This window comes from Drosophila eugracilis, unplaced genomic scaffold, assembly GCF_018153835.1.
Source record: "Drosophila eugracilis isolate 14026-0451.02 unplaced genomic scaffold, ASM1815383v1 contig_2088, whole genome shotgun sequence".
In the NCBI taxonomy this organism is placed as follows: domain Eukaryota; kingdom Metazoa; phylum Arthropoda; class Insecta; order Diptera; family Drosophilidae; genus Drosophila; species Drosophila eugracilis.
This window is the reverse complement of record NW_024572964.1, coordinates 2,176,398-2,193,770: the sequence shown is the minus strand read 5'-3', so window position 1 is coordinate 2,193,770 and position 17,373 is coordinate 2,176,398. Positions and strand designations below refer to the sequence as shown.

The 17,373-nt window shown below is 49.1% G+C and overlaps 1 protein-coding gene across 5 annotated transcripts in view; it reads left to right on the top strand.

Annotated features, from left to right (window-relative positions):
* Positions 1–827: 827 nt before the first annotated feature.
* Positions 828–17,373, top strand: part of LOC108113606 (titin) — an 81,231-nt gene continuing 64,685 nt past the window's right edge. For all 5 annotated transcript variants that reach the window (XM_041817930.1, XM_041817927.1, XM_041817926.1 and 2 more), the window contains exons 1-9: positions 828–1,045; positions 1,980–2,332; positions 4,938–6,522; positions 6,585–6,814; positions 6,871–8,235; positions 8,296–11,094; positions 11,167–16,725; positions 16,782–17,069; positions 17,128–17,359. In XM_041817930.1, coding sequence (XP_041673864.1) covers positions 2,149–2,332; positions 4,938–6,522; positions 6,585–6,814; positions 6,871–8,235; positions 8,296–11,094; positions 11,167–16,725; positions 16,782–17,069; positions 17,128–17,359 — 12,242 coding nt within the window. In that variant the 5' untranslated portion in view covers positions 828–1,045; positions 1,980–2,148. The remainder of the gene's footprint in view (positions 1,046–1,979; positions 2,333–4,937; positions 6,523–6,584; positions 6,815–6,870; positions 8,236–8,295; positions 11,095–11,166; positions 16,726–16,781; positions 17,070–17,127; positions 17,360–17,373) is intronic.

Here is a 17,373-nt window from a genome sequence, read left to right as displayed (position 1 = left end):
CTTATTTATTTGTTCAAGATCAACTCTGACGGATATATCCTTGTCCGATTCTTGCTAAAGAGGCCACCATAAGGAACGGCTATCTGGCTGGAATCAATAGATACGGATCTGTGCCGTGTGTATGCATTTGATTCTAACAGTATCTAGAATTTCTATGGGATGGCTTCTATCTGTTCTTTTTCGTGCACACAATGTTGAAAAATACGTGTCAAAAATAAATCGCCATATATTTTTAGCCAACTTACTCAAAACCCGAACACTTTTTGAAATCCCAACGAGAGAGCCAGAGAAAAGCTGCGGGAGACTACCAAGACTCCCAGGAGATATCTCGCTCTCCGTGGCGATCCAAGGCAAATTACCGAGTCTCCTGGGGCAAATGTCTGACAACCAATTTAAGTTGGGCCGATATGGAGTTGTAGTGAAATTAAGATAAACCTAGATATTAACATTAAACTATAATATTAACTAAATACAAAAGTCTGGATCTAATTTTTAACGGACAAAGTAAAAAAAAGATTATGGATAAAACTTAGCTTTCTAAGCTCCTCGATCCTTTATAATAAATTGAATTCTTACAACAACTTATATGCCCCACCGTGATGTGTAGGGTATCCACCACTCTCACAGTTTTTCCCACAACAACAACCACAAGACGTGTCCCGAGGAAAATGCAAAAATATCTCATGTGGAGCAAGATCTTCACCAGCCGAGCTCTCCACCTCTCTCTCGGCGGGAGATCTTCAGAGATCGTGTGGACTCGGGCGGCGTTCGGCTGGGCAGGCACAGCTACTTGATCGCATTCTCCGCGAGATTTTGTCATTCTTCGCTCGCACCTCACTAACGATCGACGTCTTGGTTTCAGTCTCGGGGATTATGACTTGAAACAGTTTGAAAATAGATATTTTTTAAAAGAATATACATATATCTATATCTAAACGCACCATACGGTACAGATATATGTATACGTTCGCAGCCATTTCGTTCGCTTAGAGTCCCGCACACACGCAAATATATATAGAACGTCGAAAGGATAACGCAATTTCGAGTAAGGATCAGTCTGAAGTGTAAAAAATAAGGAAAATCCTGAAGGAATAGTGATTGAAAAAAAGTGTTCATGAAAATTTTCTCTGGTTACGAAACCACTTCGAGAAAAATGCCGAAAGAATTTTTCAGTGCGCTAAATATCTAAAAATACCATCCGATCGGGTGCTTCGTTTCGGATTCCGATTCCCATTCGGATCGTATCGGATCGGTGCTTCGGTGGCTCCACTTCGTGGGTCCGCACCCAATTCAACGAATGGACTGTGAAATCGTGTGCAAACAGATATCAAGCGATCTATATATATAGTCGAACCTGCACATATCAAACGATCTCGTATATACGCTCCTGCCATGTGTATGAATGTGCATTATCCTGGCTGATCCTGGCAAGGATTACCCGCTGGAACAGCCAAGATAATTCCACAAAAGTTGTGAAAATTCTTTTACATAGATCATTGGGCCAATGCAAGGTTTTCCTATAGGAGAAACCAGAAAAATGTTTATTAATAGCCCCGTGAAAAATAAGAAGCTACCACCGACTGTGCTACTGTGCTTCTGTATGTGTATGTGTGAAGAGAGTGTGTGTGTGCGTATCTGTGTGTCGCAGTGAAATATTCTCGTGGCTAAAAATAGTTGGAAAGCCTCACAGGCAAAGAATATGAAAATGAATATGAAGAAGGATGGCTGATATGAACGTCACGCGAAGAGATCTGTGATCTCGCCTGATTTATATCTACTCGCATATCGAGAAACGAAAATTGAAAGCCATTAAACAAAATGTGTGACAGGCAAACATAAAAGTAAATCAAAGATACAAAAACCACGAAACGAAAATAAATGTTGGCCAAAATCGCAGTGATTAATAACCCGAGTGTCGTCGATTTCTGTTCTTGCCACTCAAAATGAAAATCCCTTCAAAATTATTATTTTTATTTCAGCAATTTAAAGAAGCGACCAAAGAGAGATAAATATATATAGAAGTATATCAAGTGAAGAAGCAAATCAAAGAAAGAGTGATCGCGAGGTGTTCAATTCTACAGTGCAGTTCATTCTGCAGCGATTTGGTTGTCATTTTAAATGATATATAGTGATATATAACGCATCAAAATGCAACGACAAAATCCGAACCCGTACCAACAGCAAAACCAGCAGCAGCAGCAGCAACAGCAGGTGCAGCAGCAATACTCCACCCAGGAGTACTCGCACTCTAGCCAGGAGCAGCACCAGCAGCAAAGGATTAGCCGCACCGAGCAGCATGTCCAGCGCAGCCAAGTCACCACCCAGCGGCAAGGTCAGTCCTTCATTTCGTCCTTGTGTTCGTCACCTGCGTCCTTGAATGTCCCTGCCTGAAGGGCGGCCAATCACAGGGGAAGTTTGCGAGGCTCGGTGGGATTCACACCGTGGATTTAGAATCCCCATCGTCCCCAAGCAATTTCCGCTGGTTGGCCAAAGGATCCAGAAAAAAGCTATTCATCGTCCTGCTTGCTGCTTCACTAAAATGGCCTTGAAATCATTAAATGCTTTTTGTTTTAAATCAAATTAGAAAATCACAGAAATGGGAATTTTACACATAAAAATAATCTGAAATCTTTATGAATAGAGAAATATTTAGTTTTTTTTAACGATTCCACGTTCATTAAAATTGAAGTAATGTTCTTCTGTCACTTTAGAAAAACTAAAGGATTGTAGGATAAAGTCATATATTTTCTAACTCTAACAAAGTTTGTAACAGGAATAAGATGAGCAAAATACTTTCAAATAATTTATCGTACCGATTATACAAGGCCTCCTAAACTTATTAACATATTCTGGTGGTGATTTTTTCATAACTTCTCCACTTCAAAAATAAAGATTTAAATGCGTCAACGGCTATCAAATCCTTATGTTTAGACCATAAACCTAATCAGATTTCTGTGTAACGTAACTTCAATATTAGGATGGTTCTAAAGTGTAATTTGTAATCAAAACTAGATTGATTTCTTTTAAGAGAATTCAAGTTTTTTGACCATAACATTTACATTTGGGCGCCATATTTCACCTGATTGCACCTGTGTAAACTTTGGTTTTTGTAAACAGGAATAAAATTTCTCTGAATTCGTTATATAATATTATATATTGATATCATAAAATGAGAGCTAAAACATTTGGTTGCAGTTTATTTTAGTAATTTGAGCAAAATGTTTGTATGTCCTTGGCGAGAACATCTGTTTTTTCTTTTTGGAAATATTAAATATCATATAAACGTAGGTATCATAAAATAAAAATAAAAGAATGCACCTTGACAGACTAAAATGTTCCAAAAACGTATACCTTAAAAAAATAAATTATCGGTGCCAAAATCGCCGTCGAAATCTGTTTTATATATTTGTAAAATAAACAGGAAAAGATGTTCAGAAATGGACTAATTCAAATATACAAATATAGATTGAAATACGGCCAACATTCGTTTATTTCATTTGGATCATAATCCAGAAAATCTGTTTTATATCTCTCGATTAATCTACCTTGAATCAGCAGATATAAGATATAAGAAATCAAAGGGGAATTTAGAAACATATTCAAACACATTATCTTTAATTATTGTTTTTCTGATATACATGCACATGTGTCACCATTAAAATGTTCAAAAATCAAAAATAAAATCCACCTTCAAAAGTTTTGAAAAGTTTCCAACGCAAACACAGATATATCTGATGTGTCAACTTATGTTTCATCGCTTAAATCTTAATTGATGAACACAGCCGAAATATGAGTCTAATTATATACCTATACATATACATATACATATACATATACCGATACTATATATAAACCGTATAAGAGTTCGTCTACCCAGCGTTTGTTTACATTCCTTGACGATGGCGAGTGCAAGGTGTGAGAGAGTACGGTCTCTGTATTCTCTTATACTAAAAACCCGAAGTTCATTTCCCGAAGATCTTAACCCGAAGCTTATGAGAGAAATCAGAAGCAAAGGTAGCAGAGGATAATATAAAGAGAGATCCGTCAGCTGATTTCCGTTCTTGTTTACCTCGCGCAATTCTTCCGATCAGCTGTCTTGAGAGTCTTCAACCTATATCTACATACCGTTAATGACACACTTTAAGTTTTTCAATTGATAAACAAATGCCTATATATACAATATATATGTACAGGTGCAGACACGGATATAGATATTTATTTAAAGGTGTTTACTTTCGTGAGATTACAACTATAAATAGTTTAGTACGTGTGCCAACTAAATATATGCATCAAAAGCAATTAATGTGAATGAATTTAAGATAGTAAGTTTGATATAAGCTTTTGGATGTTCAATTAATGATAACGTACTCAAATATCTTTTGGGGAATTTCTGGATTTATATTCTTAAATCTTTATTAAAGAGGCTTTTGTAATATTTTTTAATGTACCTTTATAAAACAAAGAACAATAATTAAAATTATTAAAGCAGGAAAAGAATTAACGCAAATAATCATATCTCCTTGAGAAACTTGTCACAAAATTATTTTTTTTAACTTATTATTTCATTTTTTTGCACAGAAAGTAGACTTAAAAACATAAGTTCCCGTATTTCTTTACATATTTACTATTCTGAATATCGCACAATTTTATATTTTTATAATTTTCTACATAACTCAATCATAAATAAACTTAAAATTATAATTGTTTAAAATGATTGTTACATTGACTATAAAAAGTCGATTTGGGTCTATACTTGCTGATTTGGTATTTCATTATAATAGAGTTGAAGGTGAGGGATTAAAAAATATTGGAAATTATTTTTTAAAAAATTGTGAATTAAATGAAATGCTTTTTTCATAATAAATAATGCTGCTTTTGCTATCATTTCCCCAGCATCCTTGAAAATGCATTAATCCTTATTATATGTAATCTTACAGTGCATCAACATCATGGTGGAAGCATCGGAGGCGCCTATGTGCCACCTTCGCTGACACACGTGTATGCCCAGGGCGACATCTCGCCGCCCGTCTTTGAGCAAATCTTTAAGAACGCTCGCTTCGCCCAGGGTGGCAACGCCCTGTTCGAGGGACGCCTGCGTGGCAACCCGAAGCCATTCGTAACCTGGACCCGGAAAGGCGCACCCCTTCTCGAGTCGCAGAAGTTCCGAATGAGCTACAATGAGGCCACCGGCGATGTGTCCTTGCTGATCAACCAGATCGGACCCGGAGACGAGGGCGAGTACACGTGCACGGCCCGTAACCAGTACGGCGAGGCCATCTGCAGCGTCTACATCCAGCCGGAGGGAGCACCCATGCCCGCCCTGCAGCCCATTCAGAATCTGGAGAAGAACATCTACTCCAATGGATATTCGTACACCTCTATTGAGGAAGAGTTCCGTGTGGATACTTTTGAGTACAGGCTGCTCCGCGAGGTCTCGTTCCGTGAGGCTATCACCCGTCGTTCTGGATACGAGCAGGACTCCCAGCTCTCCCAGGAGTTGGACCGCAACCAGGGTCCTGCCCAGGCGCCGCAGATATCGCAGAAGCCACGCAGCTCCAAGCTGATCGAGGGATCCGATGCCGTTTTTACGGCTCGTGTGGGCTCTAACCCGAAGCCCCGCCTGACCTGGTTCCATAATGGCCAGCGTTTGGTGGCCTCGCAGAAATACGAGATCACTTACTCGAGTGGAGTGGCAACGCTCCGTGTGAAGAATGCCACGGCTCGCGATGGCGGTCATTACACTCTGCTCGCCGAGAATCTGCAGGGCTGTGTGGTTTCATCCGCCGTGTTGGCCGTGGAACCCGCTGCGGAAACGGCCTACGAGCCTAAACCCGTGGACGCAACGGCCGAGCAATTGGAGGCTGGTAAGGCATTGCCGCCATCTTTTGTGAAAGCCTTTGGAGATCGCGAGGTCACCGAGGGTCGCATGACCAGGTTCGATTGCCGTGTTACTGGCAATCCTTACCCCGAGGTCTTTTGGCTGATCAACGGCCGCCAAGTCCGCGACGATGCCTCGCACAAGATTCTGGTAAACGAATCTGGCAGCCACTCGCTGATGATCACCAATGTGTCCCGTCTGGATGCCGGAGCTGTCCAATGTCTGGCCCGCAACAAGGCCGGTGAAGTGGCTATCGAGGCGCAGTTTAATGTGCTGGAGAAGGAACAGGTTGTCGCACCACAATTTGTCCAACGTTTCAGCACCATGACTGTGCGCGAAGGCGAGCCGATCACCATGAGTGCCAATGCCATTGGAACCCCGCAGCCGCGTATCACCTGGCAGAAGGACGGCGTCCAGATCTCGTCCACCGCCGAGCGCTTCGTGGGCATTGACGGTGGAGCCACTTGCCTGGAGATTCCGCGCGTAACTGCCGCCGACGCTGGATGGTATCAATGTACCGCCCAGAACATCGCTGGATCAACCGCTAACAGGGCTAGGTTGTATGTCGAAGTTCCTAGGGAACAACCAAGCTATGAGCAACGTCGTCTCAATCTCCCGAGACCAACGAAAGTCATCGAGCCAGAGTGAGTTTTTACTTAGCCAAAATTGTTTTGAGAAATTACTAAAAGAGTGCATCTTATATCAGACCCATTCCTGGCCCTGAAATCATCTACCTGCGCCATGTAGAGCGCGCTAAGCCCCATCTGCGACCTGGTGAGGAGGATCGCGTTTATCCGCCACCCCAGTTCATCATCCCGCTGCAGAATGTGCAGCAGACCGAAGGTGGCCGCGTCCACATGGAGGCCCGCATCGAACCAGTCGGTGATCCGACTATGGTCGTTGAGTGGTACCTTAATGGACGTCCGCTGGCAGCCAGTAAGTAATCTTCACATTAATAAAAAAGAAAAAGGGCTAAAGTTTTCTTTCCCCAGGTGCCCGAGCCACTTCGGTCTTCAAGTTTGGCTTTATCGCTCTGGATCTGCTGAGCATCATGGGCCACGACTCCGGAGAGTACATGTGCCGCGTGAGCAACGCCAGTGGAGTGGCCGAATCCCGCGCCATTCTGTCCGTGGTGCAGCGTCCTTCCATCGAGCAGTCGTCGCAGAACCCGAACAGTCTGCAGTACATCAGCCAATTGGAAGACTACTCTCGCTACCAGCGCACTGAGAGCATCGACGAGCAGCTAAATCAGGCGCCGCAGTTCATCCGTCCGCTCCGCGATCTCGGAGAGTTCGAGGAGGGCAAGAACGTGCACTTTGAGGCTCAGGTTACACCTGTTAATGATCCCTCCATGCGAGTGGAGTGGTACAAGGACGGACTGCCCATTACGGCCAGCTCCCGCATCACCGCCATCTTCAACTTCGGCTACGTCTCCCTTAACATCTTGCACCTGAGGGCCGAAGATGCTGGCACTTATACCGTGCGAGCGGTGAACCGTATTGGAGAAGCCATCAGTCAGTCCTCAATTCGCGTTCATTCGCGTTCCCAAGTCACTGCTGATCTGGGAATTCCAGAGCAGCAGCGTTATATCGAGAAGGTGGAGGAACTGGAGGACTATCGTAAGTCCCAGCAGCGCCGCCATGTCCAGGAGGCTGCCGAGGCTATTGCCCCGCCTCAGTTCAAGACACCGATCCAGAACCAGTTGGATCTGCGCGAGCACGCGCATGCGCACTTCGAGGCTAGGTTGGAACCCATCGGAGATTCCACCATGCGGGTGGAATGGCTGAAAGATGGACAGCCTCTGGAGGCTAGTTCCAGAATCACCACCTACCACAACTTTGGCTACGTGGCTTTGACCATTAAGCAGCTGACCATCTATGATGCCGGCATCTACACCTGCCGTGCCTACAATGCCATGGGCCAGGATACCACCGCTGCCCAGCTGACTGTGATCTCCAAGAACGAAATCGTCTCGGAGTCCCAGCACCCGGGAGGTCTGCAAAAGATTCAGCATCTGGAAGATTCATCGCGCTACGGGCGTCGTGAAGAGGAGGAGACTTACGTCACGCAGGCTCCCCGCTTCCTTGGTCCTCTGAAGGGCACCACCAAAATTCTCGAGGGCCAGCGCGCTCACTTTGAGGCTCGCGTTGAGCCCCAGAGCGATTTGGGTCTAGTGATCGAGTGGTACCACAACGGTCGCTCCATCACCGCCGCTAACCGAATCCAGACCTACTACGACTTCGGCTATGTTGCCCTGGACATTTCCCAGGTGCGCGCCGAGGATGCTGGCGTCTACCTCGTGGTGGCCAGGAACAAGCTAGGTGAAGCTCAGCAGCAAGCAACGATGATAGTGGAAAGTAAGTACAAAGTGGAATGACCTTTAACAGATACAATGACTAAGATTTCTTCCATTTTAGCTCGTTCCAGTATCGACACATCTAGCATGCACCGCGGCCTGTACGAGAAGACCCAAAACTTGGAGAACAAGCCATTCGTGGAGCCTCAGTACGACATCGAGGAGATCTCCAAGTCCAAACCGGTGTTTGTCACTCCCCTGAGCGATCCCAAGCCCATCCACGATGGCAAGAACATCCATCTGGAGTGCCGCTTGGAGCCGATGGGTGATCCCACCATGCGCGTCGAGTGGTTCCACAACGGACGTCCCGTTACTGTGGGTTCCCGTTTCCGCACCTACTATGACTTTGGCTTCGTGGCCTTGGATATCATTAAGGCAACGGCTGCGGATTCTGGCGAGTACACTGTTAGGGCAACCAACCACTTGGGTACAGCCCACACCTCAGCCTGCGTGCGCGTGATTGATCACACGGATGTTGTTACTGAAACCCAGAACGAGCAATCTCTTGAGCAGATCCAACTGCTTGAGGACTCGCGACGCCGCCACCATCAGGAGGAAGATATCACCATTATGCAAGCACCCCAGTTCACCAGGGGTCTGCACAACATCGAAACCATTGAGGGTACCAATGTGCACTTAGAGTGCCGTCTGCAGCCCGTGGGAGATCCCAGCATGCGCATCGAGTGGTTCGTGAATGGAAAACCTGTAAAGACAGGTCATCGCTTCCGTCCTGCCTATGAGTTTGACTATGTGGCCTTGGATCTGCTTGGCTGCTATGCCGTCGACTCTGGTGTTTACACCTGCCAGGCCAGAAACCAACTTGGTGAAGCCGTCACCTCCTGTTCCGTGCGCATTATCGCAAAGAACGATCTGATTTTGGAGACCCAGAACGAATCCGGTCTGCAGAAGATCCAATACTTGGAGGACTCGACCCGTCATCGTCGCAGTGAGTTCGTCGACGAGGTGATCAACATTCGTCCGCGCTTCCTTACCCACCCCAAGAGCTTGACCAACACCCGTGAGGGTGGTCACGCCCACTTTGAATGCAAGATTGAGCCTGTTACCGATCCTAACCTGAAGGTGGAGTGGTTTAAGAACGGCCGTCCCATCACCGTGGGTCACCGCTTCCGTCCCATCCATGATTTCGGTTACGTGGCTTTGGACATCGTGCATTTGATTGCTGAGGATTCGGGTGTATACACTTGCAGGGCTGTTAACCTGATTGGATCTGACGAGACCCAAGTGGAGCTGCAATGCCGCAGCGGTGAGCAGATTGTGACTGTCACCCAGAACGAGGCTGGCTTGGAGCAGATCCACTACCTGGAGGATCGCTCGCGCTATAGCCGCCGTGAGGAAATCGATGAGAGCACCAAGCAGGCTCCAGTTTTCACCACTTCCCTGAAGAACGTTGAGATCAAGGAAAACCAGCGAGCTCATTTCGAGTGCCGCCTGATTCCCGTATCTGATCCGTCGATGCGCGTGGAGTGGTACCACAACAATCTCCCACTGAAGTCTGGTTCTCGTTTCACTGAGACCAACAACTTCGGCTTTGTGGCCTTGGATATTATGTCCACTCTGCCCGAAGATGCCGGCACTTACACCTGCCGTGCCTTCAACGCCGTGGGAGAGGCCATCACCTCTGCTGTGGCGGTCGTGCACACCAAGAAATCCATTTATCTGGAGTCGCAGCACGAGACCGCTCTGCCACGTCTGCAGCATTTGGAGGATGGTTCCAAGCGTCAGCGTATCAGCGTTCAAGATGAGTTTGTGTCCCAGGCTCCCGTCTTCACCATGCCGGTGAGGGATGTCCGTGTGGCTGAGAACCAGGCCGTGCACTTTGAGGCTCGCCTGATCCCAGTGGGAGACCCCAACTTGAAGGTGGAGTGGCTGCGTAATGGTCAACCCATCGAAGCATCGAACCGCACCACCACCATGCACGACTTCGGTTATGTAGCCCTCAACATGAAGTATGTGAATCCCGAAGACTCCGGCACCTACACTTGTCGGGCTGTCAACGAGCTGGGCCAGGCAGTGACCTCCGCCTCGCTTATTGTCCAATCAAAGACGTCCATTCAGCTGGAGACCCAGCACGAGGCCGCCATGCATAAGATCCACCAGTTGGAGGATCACAGCAGGTACCAGCGTAGGGAGGAGGAGGAGTACACGGTGACCACCGCTCCGGTGTTCGTTACCAAGCTGATTGGTCCCAGCAATCTGGTCGAGGGTCAGAGTGCCCACTACGAGTGCCGCATTGAGCCCTACCCAGATCCCAATCTGAAGGTGGAGTGGTTCCACAATGGAAAACCCCTCAGCACTGGTCATCGCTTCCGTACTACCTACGACTTTGGATTTGCCGCCTTGGACATTCTGACCGTTTACGCAGAGGATAGCGGCGAGTACACTTGCCGAGTGACCAACAACCTGGGTGAGGCTGTCAACTCGATTGTTTTGAACGTCTCTTCGCGCTCATCCATCATCCATGAGACCCAGCACGAGGAGGCTTTGACCAAGATCCAGCATCTGGAAGATTCTTCGCGCTTCCAGAGGAAGACCGACGAGGAGCAGTTCCATGCCGAACGTCCTCAGTTTGGACGCCCACTGCGTAATGCCAAGGTCAACGAGGGAACTCCCGTCCATCTGGAGGCCACTTTGATCCCTGTGAATGATCCCACTATGAAGGTGGAGTGGTACTGCAATGGTAGACCTATTCAGACTGGTCACCGTTTCAAGACCACCTACGATTTTGGCTTCGTGGCGTTGGATATTCTGTATGCCCATGCCGAAGACACTGGCACCTACATGTGCAAGGCCAAGAACGCCATTGGAGAAGCTGTCACGACTTGTGCTGTAAACGTAACAGGTAATTTCCGAAGCCTTGTCAGGAATTTTCAAGATTTAACTAATACTCTTTCATCCTCTCTCTTTCTAACAGCAAACAAGACACTCGACCTGGACACCTTGGATGCTCAGCGTCTGGAGAAGATTCGCCAGCTAGAGAACTATGCTCCTCCCACTAAGCCCGTGGTGGAGGAGAAGGGCCAGAAGCCCATTTTCCTTACTCCGCTGAGCAACCTGGAACACCTTAAGGAGGGCGAACACGCCCACTTGGAGTGCCGAGTGGAACCGATCAACGACCCCAACCTGAAAATCGAGTGGTTCTGCAACGGCAAGCAACTGCCTACAGGCCACCGTTACCGCACCACCCACGACTTCGGCTACGTCGCTTTGGACATCCTTTATGTCTATGGCGAGGATACCGGCACCTACATCTGTAAGGCCACTAATCAGCTGGGTGAGGCTGTAAACACCTGCAATGTTCGCGTTTTGAACCGTCGAAGCATGATTCTGGATACCCAGCATCCCGATGCTCTGGAGAAGATCCAGAAGCTGGAATCGAAGGTGCCTAACGCCCGTACCGAGGTTGGAGATGCTCCTATTAGTCCTCCTCATTTCACCGCCGAACTTCGCGGCTCAACTGAGATCTACGAAGGACAGACGGCTCACTTTGAGGCCCAGGTCGCTCCAGTTCACGATCCCAACTTGCGCATTGAGTTCTATCACAATGGCAAGCCTTTGCCCTCGGCTTCTCGTTTCCACATCACCTTTGACTTTGGATACGTTTCTTTGGACATCACCCATGCTGTGGCCGAGGACGCCGGAGAATATTCCGTTCGTGCTGTTAACGCTTTGGGACAGGCTGTCTCGTCTACTAATCTGCGCGTAATTCCGCGTGGTACCATCATTTCGGATACCCAGCATCCCGAGGGTCTGGAGAAAATCCGCAAGCTGGAGTCGACGGCGCCGCATCAGCGCCAGGAGCCAGAGACGCCTGGAACACGCCAGCGTCCGGTGTTTACTCAACCTCTTCAGAACATCGACAGGATCAATGAGCACCAGACGGCTCACTTCGAGGCGCGCTTGATTCCTGTTGGAGATCCCAACCTGAAGGTAGAGTGGTACCGCAACGAGAAGATTATCGAGGACAGCTCGCGTATCACCAAGCAGCACGACTTTGGATTCGTCTCCCTCGATATTTCGCACATCCGCAAGGAGGACGAGGGCGTGTACATGTGCCGCGCAGTCAATCCTCTGGGCGAGGCTGTAACCACCGCTTCTATGCGCGTGGTGTCCGAGGCCAGCATCCAGATGGATACCCAGCATCCAGACAGCATTAGCCGAATCCACCAGCTGGAAAAACCAGTGGCCCCACGACCAAGCGAGCCTGAGCGTCTCTTTGAGAAGCCCATCTTCACTCAACTGCTCACTGGCCCGTCGGAGCTGTGGGAAGGTGCTCATGCCCACTTCGAAGCACGTGTCGTGCCTGTGGGTGATCCTTCGCTTAAGTTCGAGTGGTTCATCAATGGAGTGGAGCTGCAAATGGGCTCCCGCCTGCGCACCACCCACGACTTTGGCTTCGTCACTTTGGACATTACTGCCGTGGTGCCAGAGGACGCTGGTGTCTACATGTGCCGTGCTTACAACGCCGCTGGTGAGGCTGTGTCCTCCACTGCTATGAAGGTTAAGACCAAGTCTAACATCGATGGTCAGCCTTTGATTCCGGAGTCTTGGGAAGCTATTAGGCTGAAGGAGGCTGCCATGAACCGCGTCCCAGAAATGTTTGTGGACTCAACACCCCAGCAGGCTCCAGTGTTCACCACCCATCTGCAGAGCTACGACAAGCTGCATGAGGGTCAGCACGTCCTCTTGGAAGCCCAAGTGGAGCCACGTGCCGATCCAAACCTTCGCATTGAGTGGTTCAAGAATGGTATTTCTCTGACCACTGGATCCCGCATCCGCAGCACCTTCGACTTCGGACTGGTCACTCTGTCCATCAACGGATTGCGTGCTGATGATTCGGCTATTTACACCTGCAAGGCCACTAACCAGGTTGGAGAAGCTGTCTCGACTTCCTCTCTCAAGATCGAAGATCGTCACTGGCTTCAGGCTGAATCCTTGCATCCGGATTCATTGCCTCGCATTGGTGAGTTGGAGGCACCCAAGGAGGGACGTCCTGAGGCTCCAGAGCCGACTTACGAGACTCCTGTGTTCATCACTCATCTGAACAACATCGAGTGCAAGGAGAGCGACAACGTGCGCTTCGAGTGTAATGTGGAGCCTGCTCGTGATCCCACCATGTCTATCGAGTGGTTCTACAACGGACAGCCACTGCAGGCCGCTGCCAAGTTCAAGTCCATCTATGACTTTGGCTACTGCGCTTTGGATCTGACCAACTCCTATGCTGAGAACAGTGGTGTGTACACCTGCAAGGCCACCAACAGCAAGGGATCTGCTACCACCTCAGGCACGCTCAAGTGCACTGGTGGCAAGACCATGTTCCTCGACACCCAGCATCCGCAGGGTGAGGCCGGTCTTGAGGCTGTTCAGGAAACCGAGGAGGAGCTAGCCAATCGCTATACCAGCAAATCTACCAAGCCTGAGACCCAATATCCACCACCAGTATGGACCAAGCCACTGCAGGCCGAATTCCATCTGTCGGAAGCTCAACCCATCCATCTGGAAGCCAACGTAGAACCCAAGGAGGATCCGAACTTGTTCATCGAGTGGTACTTCAATGGCAAGATGCTGCAGCACGGTTCTCGTTTCAAGATGACCAGCGAGTTCGGCTTCGTTACCATGGACATGATCGAGGTCTATGCCCGTGACCAGGGCATTTACACCTGCAAGGCTTATAACAAGGCTGGAGAGGCCTTCACCTCAACCACCATCTTCTGTTCGAGCAAGGAGAACATTATCGATTCTACCCAGCACCCGAAGGGAGCTGAGGGCTTGGAACAGATCCAGGATCTGGAAGACTCCCTGCGCAAGGATGGCTCTAAGCCAGAGCAACCGGATCTGGGTATCCCACCACGCTTTACCACCGAGTTTGTTAACATCGCAGACATTGGTGAGGGTGAGTTGGCTCACTTTGAGGCTAATCTTATTCCTGTCGGCGACCAAAGCATGGTCATCGAGTGGTTCTACAATGGCAAGGTGCTGGAAGCCAGCCACCGTGTGCGTACCATTTACGCCTTCGGTACAGTCGCCTTGGAGGTTCTTGGAACCAAGATCGAGGACACGGGCACCTACACTTGCCGCGCCACCAACAAGCATGGAACCGCTGAAATCAGCTGCAACCTTGAGTGCGTGGACAAGCCAAGGGGCCAGAAGCCGCGCTTTACATCCCACATCCAGCCGCTGCAGGGCCTGAAGGACGGTCAATCCGCTCATTTCGAGTGCACTCTGATCCCAGTCAACGACCCGGAACTGAAGGTGGAGTGGTACCACAATGGCAAGCTGATGCGTCACTCCAACCGCATCAAGACCGTGTCCGACTTTGGATACGTCGTCTTGGACATTTCCTATCTGCAGGATCATGACAGCGGAGAATATGTTTGCCGGGCTTGGAACAAGTACGGCGAGGACTTTACCCGCACCACTCTCAATTGTGGAGGCCGTGGAGGAGTCTTCTATGACAGTTTGCAGCCTGATTCGTTGCAGAGGATCCGGGAGTTGGAATGCCCTCAAGGACAACAGACAGATACTTCCGCTCCTCTGGTCGCTGAGCCACCCAAGTTCATTACCCAGATCGTGGATGTAACCAAACTGGTGGAGGGACAGTCTGCTCACTTTGAGGCACGTTTGACTCCCATCACCGATCCCGATTTGGTGGTGGAATGGTATTTCAATGGAAAGAAACTGCCACATGGTCACCGTTTCCGAACCTTCCATGACTTCGGAATCGTCATCCTGGATATCCTGTACTGCTACGAGGAGAACTCCGGAGTATACGAGGCCAGGGCTCACAATAAGTATGGCGAGGATGTCACCCGTGCTACGCTTAAGTGTGCCTCGAAGGCAAGCCTTATCCTGGACTCCCAGCTGCCGCGAGGCATGGAAGGTGGTCTGGAGAAGATCGCCAACCTGGAGTACAGCATGGTCCGCACTCGCGAAGAGACTACTGAAGAGACCAAGGGCAAGGCTCCTGTATTCACTGTGCCGCTGGAGAACATCGACAATCTGCGCGAAGGTGAGAATGCCCACTTCGAGGCCAGGATTACCCCAGCCGATGATCCCAAGTTGAAGGTCGAGTGGTACTGGAACGGTCGTCCATTGAAGGCCGGTTCTCGTTTCCGTACTTTCTGCGACTTTGGATTCGTCATTCTGGAGATTTCTCCTGTATATCCCGAGGATTCCGGCGAGTACTCTTGCCGTGCAAGCAACGAGTATGGTGAGGCTGTGACCACTGCCACAATGAAGATCCAAGGTAAGCGCAGCATCATCATGGAATCTCAGCTGCCTAAGGGAATGGAGGGAACAATCGATCGTATCGCCGAACTGGAGGGACTTGGCTCCCGCAGCACCGAATTTGTGCCAGATGACGATACTGGCAAGCCACCAGAGTTCATCACCTCACCATTCGACATGGTCATCGGCGAGAATGCTCTGGCTCACTTTGAGTGCCGTCTCCAGCCGATCAACGACCCATCGATGCGTGTGGATTGGTTCCACAATGGCAAGGCCTTGTGGGCTGGCTCCCGTATCAAGACCATCAACGATTTTGGCTTCGTAATTCTCGAAATTGCCGGTTGCTATCAACGCGATTCGGGATTGTACACTTGCAAGGCCACGAACAAGCATGGTGAAGCCACCGTCTCTTGCAAGTTGCAGGTCAAGGGTCGTCAGGGCATCGTTATGGAGCCCCAGCTGCCCTCGAACTTCCGCACTGGCACTGAGAGCCTGCAGAAACTGGAGGAGAGCATGCACAAGCGTGAGGAGCTTGTTATCGATGACGAACAGCCAAATCCACCCAAGTTCACCGAAGACATTAAGGACAATCTGGATGTGCCCGAAGGTGGCCCCATTCACTTTGACTGCCGTGTTGAGCCTGTGGGCGATCCTACCATGCGCATTGAATGGTTCTACAACGGTCATGTCATGGCTACTGGATCAAGGGTCCATCAGCTCAATGACTTTGGCTTTATTGCTTTGGATGTTGACTACATCTATGCTAGGGACTCTGGAGAGTACACTTGTCGCGCTACCAACAAGTGGGGCACTGCCACCACCACCGCCAAGGTCACCTGCAAGGGTAAACACAATATTGTGTATGAATCGCAGCTGCCCGAAGGCATGACCTCCGAAAAGTTGAAGGAATTGGAGCGCGGACGCATCCCAGAGGCCCCGAAAGTGGTTGAGGAGGAGTTTGGACCACCAAAGTTCACCACGCAGATCACTTCGGTGACTGTCGATGAAGCCGAGGCCGTGCGATTTGAGTGCCAGGTGGAACCCAAGACGGATCCCAGCCTGCGCGTGGAATGGTACCGCAATGGCAAGCCCCTGCCTTCTGGACACCGTTACAGGAACATCTTTGACATGGGCTTTGTTTCCTTGGATATCCTATACGTTTACGGAGAGGACTCCGGAGAGTACGTGTGCCGTGCCATCAACAATCATGGCGAAGATCGCACAAGGGCCACAGTGTCCTGCAAGAGTACGTTGGACTTTTCATCTTTCCTTTTCTGTTTTTTAATGTATTTTTTGTTTTAGAACTGCCAACTATCTTGCTCCAGAACCAAGTGCCTCGCGGCATGAAGCGTTCGGATGCTCTTACCCAAATGGAAGCCACCATCAAGAAGTATACCTCTGAGGTGCATTTGACCGAGGATGATCTCTTCGATCCCGATCGCAAGCAGCCTCCTCGTTTCGTCACCCAGATCAAAGAACAGCTCACTCTTACCGAGATGGCAGTGACCAAATTCGAATGTCAGTTGGCTCCTGTGGGAGATCCTAACATGAAGGTCGAGTGGTTCTTCAATGGCAAGCCCTTGCTGCACAGTATGTTCTTTAAGGAAGTAGAAACATTTCAGTCCTAAATATATTCTTTCCCCTGCAGAGAATCGCTTCCAGCCCATCTACGATTTCGGTTATGTGGCCATGAACTTCGGCTGGGTTTATCCCGAAGACAGTGGAGAGTACGTGTGCCGTGCCACTAACTTGTATGGCAAGGATGAGACACGTGCCTTCATTAAGGTTTCTGGCAAGCCAGGCATTGTCTACGACTCCCAACTGCCCGCTCACATGCAGAGCATTGACCGCATCCGCGAAATGGAAGCCTCATGGCAGGTGTAAGTGTCTCGTT